We start from the raw sequence: 18292 nt of genomic DNA, 5'->3' as shown, positions 1-18292 counted from the left end.
TGCACCGATGCAGTGAACTCTGCACATCCAAAACTCCAAAACTGTTGTAAACATCTTGATTTATCGTCTCGGGTCGGTGGCTTCATGGTGCACATGCTTCAGTCACACAGCATTCTGTATGATAAGTCAAGTCTGACAACTAGAAAACAACTTTCAGACACTGAAGTTCCCAAAAGAAATTTTTATTAAATGAGCTAAAGATTCATAACTTGCAGTAACAGACGTTCAGCTTTCATTATTTAAAATATGTTGCATAAAAAGCTGGTTTTGCTCGACTCAAAGACGACCTAAAGCTCTGAAAGATATATATTTTTTAATATTTATTTTGTGCACTTTGAAAAAAAGATTAGTTTGTGTGCACAAGATTAAAAAAAAATCAAAAATCTTTCATGACTTGGTTCATGACCATAAGTTTCACTCAGTCTTGTTGAAAGTGTTTTTTTCACCGCTTAAACTGAATTCTGTATCGTCTCTTTTACAGATCTGCTTAACAAACATGTCAGGTTTAAACGCCAACTAGATCTCGTGTTGTGTGCTAAAGTCGTAGCATGTGCACCAATCGGTTTTCTACACGATGATTTTTCGTTCTACGTCTCTCATCGGACAATTTGTACGTTTTAAATAGATTAATTGTTTGGTCTAAAACAGAGCCAGAAAACTCTGAATCATACATTTCCAAGAGCTCAAAGTTGTCAAATACAATGTTCTGTCAAAGAAAGATATTACATTTTATAATTATGCAAAACTGTGAAAACTATCTTACATTTCAAGAAACATGAAAAAGGACTTAAAGGATTTATTCAATTATTAAAATTGTAAAAAATTCCTTCTCTGTGGTTACAGCCCTGGTTGTTTTTCTTTGCTTTGATAGTAGCAGTTTACTACATCAAAACAAAACTTTTCCAAACTTCCCATGTCCTAGTACAGGACCAGGTGGCACTCCAGTCGAAGCAAATTTTCAAACATCCTCACCCATTCCCTCCGTCCCATCTCCCTTTTTCTTACAGTACTGACGACAGACAACAAATTAAAAAGAGACGATTAAAGAAAGATTTTTTTTTTTGTTAGGTCAGTACAGGAACAGGAAACCCCACTTTTTATGTTTATGCTAACCTCCGACCTTCATCAGATCTACGTTTAAATAATCTGATTTAAAAGTGAAATCCCGCAAAAATGCTGCTTAAAAGATTTGAAGCCTGTGACGTGTCTTATATAAACATTATGAACATTTTTATATATTTTTTCCCCTTTTGAGCGAACAAAGAATTTAAGAATATTTAGGCTGCGGTGGCCCGAGATTTGTTTCATTTTATTTTGTTATTTTTAATATTTTGTGTTACTTACTTTGCTACAGCGACGAGTTGTTTTTTTGTTTTTTTTTCACGCTACGGCAAAAAAAATAAAAGAGCAAAATTTTGGGGGAATTTTTGGGAAGAATCCACCTTAATTTATTTGAAGCATTATTTGGAGAAAAAAAAGGATAAATGTCGTTCATGTCTGATCGCCTTCATGTTGAATTTCACCCCCTTTGTTTTATCCTTTTTTTTGTGTCATGACTGAATTAATTTACACGAAATCTGTGTTTATTTTTGGCAACAATTCAACCTCAAAAACTGTCCTCAATGTTACAAAAAAAAAATCAGCTGTTGATGAATTTCTTTTCTTGTTCTGGGGGCGGAGAAATGAGAAAGAACCTACGTAATATATATAAATACATATATATATATAATCCTCGCAGAGAAGACTTAGGGGTACTGCATCATTATGCAAACTTTTGTTTCCTTCTTCCTCTAATCTTTTTGGTTTTTGTTTTGTATTCTAGTTTACAGAGAGAGGAGGGGGGGGGGGGGTAATCATCTTATTTTTTGGGGTTGTTTTGATGTAAAAACCTTGTTTTTACGGAAAAACGAAGCGATACAAGGCTAGTATTTTGTTTTTTTGTTTTTTAAGAGTACATAGGCATTTTGCAGTTATTTGTATAAAGAAATGGGTTACAACCTCTGCCTAATGTTTATTTTTTTGTAACTATATTACAGTTTATTTGCTGCTGTGTAGTACAGTTAACAGTTGGACGATGAAGACGATGTTCTGCTATCGGGCACTGGTCCGAATCCCCCCCCCCCCCCCATCACCCCCCACCCAAAACTTTGGAGGATTTCAAAAGGAGGGCTTACCTGTTTTTTTTTTTTTTTTTTTTCAGTTTCCGAGTTGAATGCTGTTGTTTATTAGCTTTACAGGAAAGAGTTGGAAAAAAACCCTACTGTGGAGGTGTGTATCCTTCGTATGTGCTTTATTTTTCAGCGACGTACGTCCTATATACGAGAAAAAAAACACGAAAATCCTCCTTCTGTAAATACGGAAAAACTCAAGTTGTCGCTTTTATTTTTTTTCATGTTATGATCGGCGCCTCTGCAGGTGCCCCCCCCCCCCTCACCCTCACCCACCCCCATTATTTTCCTTCTCTCTTTACTTTCTCTCTCGGGGGGGTATGAGGTACTCGGAGGAGAGTTGAGCATCGGCATAGTGTTTATATTTATCAAAACTTTTTTGCTTTCGATAGAGCTATTGCAATAAAAATGTGTTCATGTAAACACTCTGGTCTCATTTGTGTTTTTGTGTGTGTTTGATGTATTATTAAGGAGAATGTATATTTATACAACTAGTGGTGGAAAGTACATTTACCAGGTATTTGTAATTTATTCCAATATTTCCATTTTATGCAGTTTTATACTTCTATTCCACTACATCTCAGAGGTATATGTACCTTTTACTTTACTTAAACTCAGAGGTAAACATTGTACTTTTTACTGTACTACATCTCAGAGGTAAATATTGTACTTTTACTACATCTCAGAGGTAAATATTGTACTTTTTACTCCAAGAGTTAATCTTAAACTCTCACTTTTATTGATGCAGATTAAACCCAGTTATAGAATTACACTTTACATAAAACCTTGAATGAATAAAGGAGTAACGGAGCCTCATGACTGCAGAAGTGTTGATAATCATTTATGTGTTTTACTGGTTTTTCTGACCCTTTGACCTCTGAAACCTGCTGAAAACTACAACAACAAAACTAACACTCACTTCCTCATTCCTGAAGCTCTCCTGGCAGGTTAGCAGGTTTTTCTTTCGGACGATGACACACGAGTGTTTATCCAGATCACGTGACCGGCCGGCGTCTCAAAGTCCAACTGTCAAAACAATATCAAAGTTCAGTTTGGTCACGAAGGGTCAGCTGAGACCAACGTTTGGATTCACAACTTCTGGTTTCTGGTTGAACAGATGACCCTTTTTTTTTCAATACAAAACATTTTGCAATGTAGTTTTAATGTTTCTTTATTAAATTACTTTATATACATTTCATATATAAGTTTGCAGACTTAAAAAAGTGTGTAACATATATTCAGTTCCTCACTACAGCAGTTTGAGATATTGTTAAATGTATTATTAATATATAAGTTATTATTAAAGGAAGGTGTTCACAGAGTTGGGAGATTTGTTTCAGTTTAATTTACTCACATTAGTTGCAACCAAGTCTCGAATCTAAATCTCACAAGCTAATTTAAAATAATATTTATAAAATATTGACTTTAAGTAATGCAATAACATGTTATACATGAGTTCAATGTAAAGGGTCATATTTAATGCAACGGTGTTCTATTTTGTTAATCAGTGTTAATAAATTAAATAAGAGAATAAACGGTACTTGATTTCTTTACATTTACTTTATTCTAAGATTATTTACTTTGATTAATTCTTTGAATAAGTAACATTTCTGATATTTCAGTTACATATTACTTTAAAAAATTGCCAAGAATTGGTATTTTTTTGGCAGATTATTTCTCTGCAGTATCACATTTATTCAATTAGAAATAAAGAAATGGTCAGTCATCTGAAAACCACATTGGAGGATTTCTTATTCCATGAGGACATCTCTTCCTGACAAATGTGTTAAAGTAAGAAGAAAAGTTCAATGTTTAATAAAAGGAAGTTTGGTTTCTGGGGATTCACACTGACACTACATCATTAAAAGAATTCAGTTAAACAGTTTAAGAGAAACTTCTGGGTCTGTCTTTTGTTATTTAAAGGGCCACGATGCCAAAAAACGGGTGAATTACACTTAAATGTCAAATTATGCTGGGAATTCCCCCCATTCATCAAGTTATCTGTAAACTAAATAGAGAACTGAGGTTCACAAAAGTTATCAGCAATCTAATATGATTATCTCTGACTAATATTTTGGGGCATTTTGGCCTAATGGCTGAGCGGACAGAAAAGGTCAAAAAGGGGTCAAACTCAAGAGTTTTAATCAAAAGTTGAAGTGCCACATCTGATCTCTGCATGTTATCATATATGTAATGTTACTCTCTTTGCACTCTGATTGCACAAAGCTGGACTTTTTAGAAACTTTCTCTGACGACATCTAAACCTCTACGTACGTCAGCACTAAAGATACAAATCCTTTCTCATAAGATTTACATTTTTTTCCCGTTTTAGGTATTTATTTATGTGACACAACTGGTAGTAACCCAACTGCAGAGCAAACCACAAGTTCTGTGATAAGAGATGCGATAATGGAGGAAGTATTCAGAGAAAAAGTACTAATACCACAAATACATTTCCCTGAAAGGGGTTGTTCAACCAAAACACACACAAAGATGACCGTTTCTGCCACATTTACATCAGATTATTTATCTTTAATTACGTCTAAACTCTTAGTTGCAAGTCTTGTTTATGTTAAAAAATAGAACTACAACAAAAAACTGTTTGACAAATACTGTGGTGGAAGAAGTATTCACGTCAAGTGGAGTAAAAAGTACAATATTTAACTCTGAGATAAAGTGGAAATGTAAAGTTGAAAAAGTACAAATTCCTTTTGTAATGTACTTAAGTGACCTTTTGGTACTCTTCTAAATGCACTTGGCCGTATATTATAAGGTCACTTCATACTTATTCCTCCAATAAACAAATGTTAAGCTAGCTGTTAGCTGATGAACAATGTGTAGCATTTAGCATCTAAAGAGTAAAATGTGTTTCCAGTTAAATGTAGAAGAAGAGGGAATATTTGTCTTACATTCATCCGAAAGTTCAGGAACACGACACAAAATGGCTGCTGATGTTTCTCCCCATTATTTGTATTATTATAACATTATCATCATTTATATTTTATTTATTATTATTTTATTTTATTTATTTTATTTATTTTATTTATTTTATTTATTTTATTTATTTTATTTATTTTATTTATTTATCTTTCTCATTATTATTACTTTTATTAATATCATTATTATTCATATTATTGTATTTATTATCATCCTAATTAATGTTTTGATTACATTTTGTATTTTCAATCGGAATCTGTTAAGTAACAAGTACAGTTTTCAAATTAACGTAAAAAAGTACAATATTTGCTTTTGGGAAAGTAGCAGAAAATGAAGTAAAGTATGTCAAAATCTTAATTATATACTATACTTATCACGTAATTATGCACATGATTGTACTTTGGACACTTTCCACCACTACAAAACTAGTGTTGTACTTGCTGTACATTTGACTGTTATTTATTTGTACATTGACTTTGGTTGTCTAAATGCTGAAAAGCTATATTTTTGAGGAAGACTTTTACTTTTTTGAATTACATCCTTGACCGTAATCTCCAGTTTAACTCTGCTCTTCTTCTACCTGAGCATAGATGTGACTCTAGAAGGTGTACATATCCTTTAAAAGTTAATTGTAGTTGTCTTAGTTTGCTAAAAACACACTGAAGGCGTGACCTTGATGTTTTCATTGGTAGCTTCCAGTTAAGGCCATCCAATATGGCCGCTACAGGACTGAGTTACATTATTAATTAATAAATTCCCTGCTGACTGATCGACCTCCACATTGAGCCCAGGAGAGATATGATGAGTGTGTCTGGCCGAGGAGGGCCAGTGGACCGAGCAGGGGGCATTTCAACACCAGCATGTGACCCGTTAGGGTTTCATTACTGATGGACGAACCACTGGTCCCACTGGGAGCGTAGGACTGGTGCTAGAGTTTCAAAACAACTCTCTGCTGCATGTGCACATGTGTTAATGTGCACTATGTAGGGCCGAGGCTCGGAGCCCAAATGCGCGCAATCTGCTGTACGCGGCTTTCCAACTATTAGCATCTCCGTCAGCGAAGCGCATATGAGTTTCCCCTGGAACGCGTCTTATTTTTCCACGTCTGACTTTGTTGACATTCAACCAACAGGATCTGTCTTCAAGAAAAGATTTCATCGACAGCACATGTTGGGGGGGGGGGGGGGGGGTGCCTCCTTCTCATCCTAGAAAGTTTCCTAATTAGGTAGCCAGCGAGTTTGTTTTCCAGTTATCGGTCTTATAATCGGATACGTGCTGGAAGGAAAAAGCGTATGCCCTTACAAAATAACGGCTGACATTTAAATATTTCTAAAAAACATTGCGTCATGTTCTTTTATCGGGTTGGATTCTGTTCGTCCATCATTGGTACCGAGCGTCAGTGCGATCGGTGACGTGGGGTGCCCGCGCAGAACTAAAAACAGAGGATATTAAAAGATAATACAAACCATAGCAACAGCAAGTTCACCCTGCTGACGAACAGAAGTATCAGCTGACGTACTACCATAAACAGATACTGTTTGGCTATTTGCTGAAACTATGTATAGAAGATTTTTCCACATCACCTGTAATCTGAACTTTTTAGCTTTCAAACAATCACGCTGAAAGAAAAACCAACTCTGAAAATCTGAATTGGGACACTTTTATTTTATTTGTTTGTTTGGTAGGGACATTGCACATAAAGAAAACATTCCTATAAATGCGCCAGAGAGCCTATTTGTCATCTGTTGTCCCTAGACAGATGTTACAAAGTCACCCCTAAAAACAGAATATAAGATTAATATGAGAAAGTTATGCATTATTTACCCTTTACAAAGCATGAAGAAACAATAAAAGAAGAGAGAATATTGATTAATTCATGACATCATGGTACTACATTGTCAAGTACCATTAAGACAAACAACACATACCAAGCAAATAAATGAGGGATAATTATGTTAAATAGAAACTAGAGACACAATTTCACATTTTATACGTATTGTGGGTTAAACAAGGAGCAAAAAAATGGTTAATTGGTTGAGAAGATGATCCTTAAATGTCCTAAAAGTACATTAAACTTCTTTGCTACAACATTTAAATCTTGGGAGAACATTTTTCAGTTTTTCCGTTGGATTCAAATAAAATCTAAAATGTATGTGAAGTACTTTGGCATTAAAGAGTAAATGCACATTTATTTTGCTGCACATCTTATGTTTTTTTTTTATCTCAGGGAACACGTTATCCTTTTTTTTGTAATGAGATGGGCGCTCTAAACACTGGGAGGAACCCGCCAGCCAGTGTGATAAAGCGCTTTGTTTCTTTCCTTGTGCGTCCCCACACTTTCCTTTGTGCAGCGAAGGGGGAAGCCGGGGACAAAAGACCAGCGTGTCTTTCCAGGAACCAGAGAACACTTAGCTCTAAACAGCTTAGAGAGGTGAGACAACGAGACCCCCCCTCACCTCCGATACTCTGTTGTGTCCATCAGGAAGTAGATTAGTGAAGAAAGGCCTGCAGCCTCCAACGGTTTAGGAGAACGAAACCAGAGCTGAAGCTTCTGCACAGAAACAGAGAAAGGAAAGAAGAAACTAGATGGATCTGATGTGTTTCATTCTGTTTTTGCATCAAGTGTCTTTTTACATGACATAATTAGCCAAATACTTAATTTTCACCATTTACAAGCACAATTTGTTCATTAAATGCAAAAAATACAGCACACCTGACTCAACAACAAACAATTCTTTCAAAAGCATGTTTTCTATTCTAGATGAACATATAGTCAAACAAAAACTCCACAACTTTTCACTTTCAGTTCTACCTGCTCACAGTAGACCAAAGGTTGGCCAAACTTTTATGATTATGGGCCGAATACAAAACAATATAAAGAGTCACACGTCAAATATTAATGAAAGCGTAAAGTTTTTAACCAGTTACAAGAAAAAACTGTTTCTAGACCAGCAAACTCCATGTTGCATAGAAAATGAATGTTCTATCAAAAGTATTCATAATAATAATAAGTACTTCTGTATCTGCTGCTCTTAAATTTAATTTCTTACATTCATTTAAAACTTTAAACTCTAACACAGTGCAAGTGGCACTTCAAATATTGTTGTGAAGATAAAGGCTGTTTAAAAGTGTTTGCTCTCTTTTTAATCTGTTTTTTACAACCTTGGACTTTAATATAAAGTTGTTTGTGTGCATTATTGTAGAAATTAATGCCACAAAGTAGTGTTTTTATCCAAATATTTATAATGTGCAAAAAGCCAAAAATATATATAAAAAAGCTGCATACTGAATGAAAATTAAAAAATGTATTGAGTAGGCTATAGCTAATGGCTAATATACAAAAGCATGCCTTTATAAGATATGTCCCCTTTAAATAATGCTAAAAAGTATATTAACCAACTCGATAATCAATGTTTGTATGTTTACTACGTATATAGTTCTTTAAATACATTTTATTAGAATCATTTTACTTAAGACTTTTTCCTGTTATCTTACTCATATTGCTTTTGCAAAGCCCACATATGTATATATTAATGCATGCATGCAATGAGCACATGAGAAAGAAGTACACTTATGAGCCATTTTGTTCTATTCATGCAATTTTGCATCATCTAATTTTCTTTAACAGCCCTTTTTATCTCTGCTAGCAAATGTGTTTCCTCTGATTCTGTGATGTAATGCTGCCATCTGCTGGTTACTTCATATACTGCCAGACCTCTTTAATAGTTGGGAGATAATAAGAGACACTTTTAACCAATGCATCTCCAGAAAAATGCATTTACATATCAACTAGGAACTTTTCTTTTTCAGGCTGCAAAACAAAAACGGGTCAACGTGAGTCTTTGTGGCACAAAACAGCAGCAGATTTGTAACCGTGAACCCAAAGTCCAGCGTAGAGCGGCCGAGTGAACGCGGTCTGGACTCTGTGGAGGAGCGTCATGGTCTCCATGGAGACGCTGTAGAAGGACAGAACTCCTGCCTGGTGGTCCAGGTACACCCCCACTCTGGAGGACATGGGGTGGGGTTTGGCCTCTTGGATGTACACGTGTCGGACGACGAAACGGTTGTCGAAACAATCTAAAGCCCAGGACTTGTCGTTGCATCCGAAGCTACTTTCGGTTCCCGTTCTGCTGACGTCCCTGTAGGAGACGGCGACCGACACAGCTCCAGTAAGAGCTTCTTTACTCAGGACCAGATGCCCGTCCAAGAATCGGTCCGGATGGATCAGATAGACTTGATCGTCTTCCACGTTTGTGGCTCTTCGGTTCCCGTCCGATAGCAGAAGACGTACGTTTGCTGTGTTTGGATCGAGTTATGTCACAAGAGTATTTTAAGAAGTCGGCCCTGATCTTGGGCTCTTCAGTGTCCACTTCTGTATCCGTTGGCAACATCTCGATGTGATCCTCCGAAAGACTTGTGGTTTATCGGTCTCATCTAAAGGTCCTGGATCAGCCTGGTGTCCTGTCTTCTTTGGCTGCTTTACTAAATCTTCTCCATTACAGCCCTCTGCAATGAGGACAGCTGTGCTTTTCCTCCTGAGACGAACATTTTTTATTTTCCTGTTCAGGAAGTCATGAAACCTCCCTGAAACGGTTTCACTTCCTGATAAAAGCCGTCTTCTGATCTTGGGTTTAACGTCCTTGGTGTGCGCTCACTGATCTGGACTACATGTGGATTGTCGGCTCTCTCGCTTCACAGCACTCTGGTTAGACCCATCTGTCCTCTGGCAGATCTGTGCAGGAGGCGGGACTCTTCTGGCTTTGTTTTTAGAGCAGGAAGACGAGGGAGGGGTTGTCCGGAGATTCCAGGAAATGCGAGTAACGTGTTTACAGCTATTGTTGCGACTCCTCTGGTTGTATAGAAGTCTATGAGAAAATGACTCTACTTCTCTCTTGATTTATTCCCTCAGTAAACATTGTAAACATGAGTTTATGGTCTCAATCTCTAGTTTCAAGTCTTCTTCAATACAGCATGATGTTCATTTAGTAAATGATGCTCCATTTAGAGTCACCTTTGAGTGACGTCACAAAGACGACACCCATATTTTAAAGTCTGTGGAGGCCACATGAACGAGCCCAAAGCCTCCATTTCTGCACTTTTTATTTATCTTTCTTGTCTTATTTGCTTTTAAATGTAAAGCACATTGAGTTTCTCAGAATTTAAATGTGCTCCATAAATAAGGTTATCCTTTCATGTTTGGAGAAAATATATATATTTTTGCATTGTTTGCCCAGGTAAAAAACTCTGAATATACCTTTAAGAACACCTTAACTACTGCAAGATACTGGTGCTCATATGATGATAAACACTTTATTTATTTACATTTCTTTACTGCAATTTGTTATTTGACAGCTGGCATGTATATCAATAAAAGAGGGTAAAAAGGTAAAAAATGTGGATTTTAACCTGCAGAAGTCATAACACTAGTCGACATAATGTTAATATACAGAGAGAAAACATCTCACGGAGACAAAAGGCCAGAGAGGAGACGCCGGGAGCAAAATGTTAAGATTTTATTTACAAAGTCCTTTTTTATGTGTGTTTTTTTTTGTTTGTTTTTCCTTTTTAACTTACAGAAAGTAAAAAAAAAAGAAAAGAAAAGAAAACACAACGTCAACTAGTCAGTGTGAGTGTGAAGGATCGACTGGATCTCTCTGAGCAGAAAGAGACATGAGAGGAGAGAGAGAGAGAGAGAGAGAGAGAGGCAAAGACAGAGAGAGAGTGTCCCCGGACAACCATACAAAATTAAACAAAAAACAATTTCTCTGAAAAAATATTTCTTTTAAAAAGCTCTGTTGGCAAAAAAGAGAGAACACAGTTTGCCCTGAGCGCGCTCGGCCTCGGGGGAAGGAGGGGGGAGAAAAAGGACGGGGACGGGGATGGGGGAGGGCAGACGGAGGGTTTTCATTTTTTGTAGACTACGATTGACTGTCCGTTGATGACATCACAGAGCCCGTCGTGACGTCACAGCTGCTGGTTTCCACCCCAGAGTGGTGATGTCAGAGGAGGATGGTAAAAAAGAAAAGAAAAAAAAAAGGGGGGGGCGATTTGGTTTCTGGATTTTGGCGTCCCAAAAGTGCCGTTTCCTCCCATGAGCCCTTGCTCCGCCTCCTTCTGCAGACACGACTCAAACCTCGTCGTCGTTTAAAGCTCTGCGGTCACGAAATGATTAATTCCACGGTCATTGAGAATGAATTGACCAAATACATATATATATTTTTAAAGGATTTTGAACAGTTTGTGTGGCTTATCGTGATTGAGATAATTAAAAAAAAAAAAGTCAAGTCAAGATAACTCACAAAATATCTCAACCTGGTGAATTTATTTTTTTAATTATTATTAAATGTCTTCTCACCTTCGCATGACTGGTGATGCATTCACATGCTGCTAACGGAGTAGGAATTTTGAGATAGATTTTAGTTTTTTCCATAAGACACAATGTTATTTTATAACGGATATCAGAATCACAAAAGCTAAAATATGGCTTTTGTGAAATGACATTTTTATCAATCCGTAGGTTCATATTTCTCAAAAAAAGAAAGAAAATCCTGTTAATGTCACTCTGACAATTTACGCTGCTCAACGTCCCTTAAAACACTAATTGTCCGATCACTGAATGAAAACAATCTTTAGAGTATGATGTTTGTTAAACATTTGAAGCTCTGATTTTCACAAAAATGCGCCAACACACAGATTCCAGAAAATAATCTGAATTTTTAGGGGAAAACGTGTTTGTGTTATGAGACGTGTTGAGGATCTGGTGGATAATATGAATTTAAAAAAGCCTGAACTTTGTGGACTTTTGCAAAAAGGTGAAGAAGAAAAAAAGTGAAGTGTTTTTGTCTGCAGGAGGAGACGAGAGCGCAGTGAGAGGAGATCGGGTTTCAGAAATGGAACGCAGCCCAGGAGTGGAGTGGAGGAGGGCCAGTGTTGGTGGGGGTGGGTAGAGGTCATGAAGGGGGAGGGAGGGGGACAACGGGGTTAGAGGTCAGAGGGGTTGTGGGGTTTTTTGTGGGTCCTTAATCATCATCTTCATCGTCGTCATCGTCCTCGTCTTCAGGGTCCCTCTTCCTCTTCTCTCCTTTGGCCGGAGACGAGTCCTCGTCTGCAGAAGAGAAGACGCAGGTTTAAAAACAACCCAAACATGTTTAATTATTATTTTTTTATAATTTTATGTTTTTTTCACTTTTTAAAAATAAACTATGCACATCATATATTTTGTAATATATATAAATATATATATATTCCTCTTAAACATAACCAATGTTAAAGTTTATCATTTTCATCCTCTGATAAAGAAAAAACTAATTAAAAATCCAAACGCTGCACACTGAAGTCAAAGGATCCACAAAGTTACTGACCATCATCATCGTCATCATCTTCATCGTCGTCCTCACTGTCAACGTCTCCGTTCACCTCTCCCTCCTGCAGAGAGAAAAGCTGCTTGTTAAATGTTTGCTAACGGGGGAAATCCGGACATATAAATTCACGCAACTCAACAGGGTTAATATTGAAAACACACTTTCTGTGCAACGAATAAAAAACATCCAAAGAAGTCCATATAAACCGTCTTTTAAGGACCTAAAAAGTAGCAATTCATCCACACGTCTCTGTGAAATATGAGTTTTAACTCCTAACAGGGCCAGACACAGGACAGTGTAGCTGGCACAACACGTCGCCGTGTGGAAGCTCTTCAGCCAGAGTGAAGACGACGTAAAGCTGCAATTTGTGAACGACTGCAAGTCCAAAGTAAGTCACGCAGGAACGAGTCACTTAATCAGACACTTGTTCTGTTGTAAGTAATTCTCATGATGTGACCGGAAAAAAAGAATCACAGTGAGCAGCTCTTATGCCGACAGCATGGATCGTTATCCGTTCAGGCTCTATTCAGTAAAAATGAGTATTAGGCTAAAGGTAAAACCATAACGCTGTCAGGATGTGTTCAAATGTAATCTTATAAAATGTAGATTTTGGGGAGAAACTTGAATAAATACAGTTGTTTGAAGGAGAAGTTTTCAAATCAGAGAGGGAATTATGAGCTTTATAACTTCCCCATCACATCATTAAAACTACTACTGTCAAGAATGTCTTTAATCAAAGCAAGTATTTAAATAAAAATGCAATGATTTATTTCCTAATCATTTGAATTGTGTGTTTTTTTTGTGTGCAAATAACCACAACAAATAAAGGGATAAGATAAAATGCAAGATAAAGACCGTAGATTATTCTAGAACTATAATGCCAGCAAGGCTCCAGACTTAGAAAGAAAATCTGAATGGGCAGGTCTGAAAAATTGCAATCAATGCATCTTTAGTGATTACATACCACTGAAAACATCCTATTATTATCATATTCCTTTTCTATATCCAACGAATCCCCCTTAAATCGCAAACACTGGACCTTTAATTCAATAAAGACTTGAAAGAATTGAAAAGCATTACAGACAAAAGCTAATCTGAGCTAGCTCGGTTGCTAACAGGACATTCATTTCAGTTTGTTAAAAACGCATATTTGTACCACCAACTTTCGAAACATTTGCATGGATTTACTTCTTTAACTAACTTTAAAAAAAATATCTTTTGGTGTAAAGTTTATTTCCTCACCTCCTCGTCATTACTGTCATCATCATCGTCCTCCTCTTCAGCCACTACGTCCTCCTCATCCTCTTCTTCCTCCTCGTCAAAGTCCTCTGACTCGCCCTCTGGAACACGAGACGCAGAGAGAAATTAAGAAAAATAGATATTTGAGGTTCTGGAAACGTAATTTCCTTTTGTTTCTTTATGAGAAACGTTTTTAAAAACTAGAGCGTCTCTTTTACCCAAACCCTCTTCGTCCTCGTCCTCGACTCCGTCTCCCTCGCCGTCAGAGTCGGACGCCTCGCAGTCGTCGATGTCGTAGCCGTCCAGGTAGGTGAGCTGTGGGAGGAGCTTAAAGATGGACTCCCTGTAGTCGGCCAGGTTGGTCACCTCGCAGTTGAACAGGTCCAGACTCTTCAGCTGGGGCAGCTTTTTCTGGAGGCGGGTAAAGAGAGACCGGATTAATAACTCCATCAGTTAATTGAACGTTTTGTTGTTAATAATCAAGTTTCACACTAAATTTACAGAAAATATACAAAAAGAAAGAATGTCAATTAATGCCGATTTCTGTCCACTATTGTCATCGTTTTATATCAAACAGTTGGTGGAGCCGAATCTCCAATCAGGTGCCATTAAACCAATGCAGAAGAAGAGGAAATCTCTTAAAAACAGACTAAAATAATCTAGAAAACATGATATGAATACGAGATTTCAGTTTATGTTTAAATGTGAGGAAGGTGTGAATCTCCTCTTCGCTTCTCACACCTCAAAGTTTTCAGCTCTTCAGTGGACATTTAACACATGCGTTTCATTATTTATTCATTTATTTAACTGTCTTTCGTTGCACTTTGTTTCCGCCCAACCCTCAGCTTAAAGCATGAAAAATATTTTGTGATATTCTTAAAATTTTGTACAACTTTCCTGTGTTTCTTACTCGTTTCTTTACCCCTAAATTCAAAACGGGTGGATGAAAACGAAGTTCAACAAAACATATCTCAACACATTTAATCTCTCACGGTTGTGGACCTCTTCTACAATGACAAAACATTCCTGGAATAATTATTTCCCACAAGTTTCGATGATGTAAAAAAAAAAAATGGACAAACTGTTTGTCTTCTGCACATGAAGGGCAGTTTAGAACATTTAAAACATATATGATCAATATTATCAGGTTTATTGTCTCCGTCTCCACCCACCAGGGGCTCCAGGGTGCTGATGTCTTTGAACTTGTTCCCGCTGAGGTTGAGGTGCGTTAGGTTCACCAGCCGCTCCGCCAGAACCTCCAGACCGCCTGATATCCTGTTGTCACTCAACTCCAACTGCACAGAGGAAGAAGTAAGAGAGAGATTTATTATGTTTTCTGGTGGAGCTGAAACAATTAGATGATTAATAATGGATCAAAAACAATCATAAGTTGCAGCCACATTGAGTGATATTGAGTGTAATCATAATTACTCCTCTACAAGGAGATTTTTCTAAGCGTTTATTTCTCAATAGAACTCTTTTCTCAATTTATTTGGCTGTAAAAATGCCAGAATTTAAAGTAAAAATCTTTAAATCGCATGTTTTATTTGAACAACAATCCAGATCTCAATTATACTTCATTTTCTATCATACATTAATAATAAGTAGCCTCCCAAAAAAAATAAAGTGTTTAAGACGCTGGAAACAGAACATTTGGCTTATTTGCTTGCAAGTTTATTGAAATAGTTGCCGATTATTAATTGTTAGAACTCCAAATTTAAATCAAGGGAACATCCTGATTCATAAAGCGACTGTTAGCAAGCAGCCATGTGTTCACAAAACATGTATATTAATACTTGACACCATAGATTGTCCTTTAAATTGTTTCATTTTCATCCTGTACAGTGTTTGTCCAGTTTTATTACGTCTCGTCCGCTCACCTTTTTGAGTTTGTCCAGTTTTGGGATGTCTGCTACGCTGGTCAGGCCGACGTTGATGAGGCTGAGCAGCTCCAGATTTGAGAACTCTTCCGTGATTCCTTCGATCTTTCCTTCGCCGGAGCGACAGTTGTCAAGAACCAGCTCCTGGACCTGAAGAGGGGAGGAGGGGTTAGTCCGGTGTGGAACAGAAATATCATCTGACATGGTATGTTTGACATTTTTAAAACACCGTCCCTTTTTTCTTCACATTTTACACTCTAGTTATGATTTTTTGTTTAACTGACTGTTGGCACATACAGCATTGCTACACAGATATGTATTTGCCGGTTACCGTGTCAGTATGACTAGCTCAGAAAGTCATTTCACCAAAACCAGCTCTGCCACGTGGTAGTAAAAAAAGCAAAGATGAGTGTTATGAATAAACCAGACGACAATGGCTGAAACCAGAGAGATAGCAGGAGGGAAAGCACCATACCCTTCTAAAAATTTTGCTAGAATTTCCAAAGGGACTATGACCAGGAACTTTACTTCAAAACTTTTCTTGTAAGTGTTTTTCAGCTCAGTAACTTCGATATTAACTGAATTAAAAAAAACATTTGTCACTTTTAAATGGTATTTTAATTCAACAAAAATGTTTTGTGTGGCTTTCAGAATTTTTTTAATTATATTTTGTGTTTTAATTAGAAAATAAATCTCACAGTGCAAAGGCTTATTTCTTTTTAACATATTGAAACTTCACATACTAGAATTAAGACAAGGAGGTATCTACAGCTATAAATCATTTTTTTAATTATGTATTTAATCCATTAAATATTATAATATAATAATATTGAAACTTCTCACAAACTAGAATTAAGACAAGGAGGTATCTACAGCTATATATATTTTTTTTAATTATGTATTTAATCCATTACATATTATAATATAATAATATAGAAACTTCACACACTATAATTAAGACAAGGAGGTATCTACAGCTATATATAATTTTTTTAATTATGTATTTGATCCATTAAATACTATAATATAATAATCCTCAGTATTGTAGTATAATCAGAATAAACCAAACCCAACAAAAAATTATGTATTTGATCCATTAAATATAATAATATTGAAACTTCTCACACTAGAATTAAGACAAGGAGGTATCTACAGCTATACATACTTTTTTTAATTATGCATTTGATCCATTAAATACTATAATATAATATAATAATCCTCAGTATTGTAGTATAATCAGAATAAACCAAACCCAACAAAAAAAAAAAAAATAAGGACAATAACCTGCAAAACCAGGAGAGGATTGATGCACTTTACCTTAAACATTCAAATACAAACCATAATATTAATATTTGATACATGATTAAAAAAAAAACACCCACATGCACCCTGAGTTGTGGTGAAGAGTGTGAAGGACTTGTTTCATATTGGGACATGTGACTCCACCAACTCTTCCATTTACTAAAAACCATTCCATCTGACTGGGACGAGGAGAACTGGCACTGGTTTTGGGAGGTTTTGGGCTGGTTTTGGGTGCACAATGGAGGCAGAGGAGTAGCCGCTTTAGCAGCTCTAGCACGCCGCTTTGGCTGCGCGCCTTTTGCGCGTCAGGAGGCTGCGACTAATCTCTGGATCCAACCCCAACCAGGACAATTTATCTTCATTTTTTTCATGCAAACCGAACCCTACCGGTCTGTAATAACACAGAGGTTGAATTTGCACGCCTACTTTGTGATTTAACCCGCTTTTTTTTGCAAGTTTTGCAAAAAACAGTGACGCATTTCCTGCATTACGCGTGAAAACGTACCGTGACGCGTCGTTTTGTTACGCTTCCTACTCCACCATTACACACACACACACACACACACACACTGGAATATAGAAAACAAGACTGCACACATCAACACAAACGTGCTCTAATCCAATTTGTGCAAAAAAAATTTAAAAAAAAACCCTCATGCATTACTTGGAAAACAAACCACAAAAAAAAAAAAAAAAAAAAGACGCGTTTTTACTTGGAAATGCTGCAGAAGCCAGACATTAGACGGGGCCCTGACACGGATGTGCATTTTTTGTGCTCGTGCATGAGGCTCGTGCATGCTTGCTATCACCCCAAAATCACTTTATGAATGATTATTGATCGTTTTTAGCTATAAATATGCCCGAAAAGTCCGTGCGTAAAAGGAAAGTCCGTGCGTAAAAAGGCCAAATCTGTGCGTAAAAGCTTTGGAACCAAGGCGGTAAACAGCTGCGCACTTGGGTCTGTTTACCCCGGAGAGATACGCAATTAGATAGGGAGGATTATAGCATTTAATGGTGTCTATTTAACACGTGTTTTGCACTTTAAAACAGGCTGCAGGATGGCTCCAAACAGCCACAAGGAAAGGTTACATTCTGGGCGCTGCAGACATGCTGCCATGTGCTCGCCATCACTCCTCCGGGTCACGTTTCCCCGATCAACAACACAACACAAAACATGGCTACTTACTTCTGTGGGCGACCGGTGCCTCAGTTCTAAGGAGACCCTCTTCTTCATGTCCATTTTAGTCTGTTTTGTAGGTTTTTTTTTTTTTTAATTTGGGGTCGCTGAGATGCGGAAAAACTTGTTTCTCCTCGGTCCTCTTCTCTTCTGTATCAACACGCGGAACCTGCGTGAAGCTGGAGACCGTATATAACGTTGCACATCCGGGTGAGGCGTGAAAATAAA

General features: G+C 37.0%; 1 protein-coding gene across 1 annotated transcript; it reads right to left on the bottom strand.

The window, feature by feature from the left end:
* Positions 1-10456: 10456 nt before the first annotated feature.
* Positions 10457-18292, bottom strand: LOC129093267 (acidic leucine-rich nuclear phosphoprotein 32 family member B-like). The gene is made up of 7 exons (XM_054601228.1): positions 18074-18292; positions 15586-15735; positions 14878-15000; positions 13924-14116; positions 13709-13806; positions 12467-12530; positions 10457-12210 (listed from the first exon to the last, which is right to left on the bottom strand). The coding sequence occupies exons 1-7, from the start codon at positions 18125-18127 to the stop codon at positions 12125-12127; spliced, it is 768 nt and encodes a 255-aa protein (XP_054457203.1). The 5' UTR covers positions 18128-18292; the 3' UTR covers positions 10457-12124.

Source organism: Anoplopoma fimbria, chromosome 7, assembly GCF_027596085.1.
Source record: "Anoplopoma fimbria isolate UVic2021 breed Golden Eagle Sablefish chromosome 7, Afim_UVic_2022, whole genome shotgun sequence".
NCBI lineage: Eukaryota > Metazoa > Chordata > Actinopteri > Perciformes > Anoplopomatidae > Anoplopoma > Anoplopoma fimbria.
The sequence above is the reverse complement of the archived record's forward strand: the minus strand, read 5'-3'. Positions and strand labels throughout refer to the sequence as shown.

Excerpts from the sequence above, each read along its gene's own strand:
- LOC129093267 (XM_054601228.1), bottom strand. The coding sequence starts at position 18,127 with ATGGACATGAAGAAGAGGGTCTCCTTAGAACTGAGGCACCGGTCGCCC. Across the intron at positions 12,531-13,708 it reads ATGACAGTAATGACGAGGAG|GAGGGAGAGGTGAACGGAGA; the intron begins GTGAGGAAATAA and ends TTCTCTCTGCAG. Across the intron at positions 12,211-12,466 it reads AGATGATGACGATGATGATG|ACGAGGACTCGTCTCCGGCC; the intron begins GTCAGTAACTTT and ends TCTCTTCTGCAG.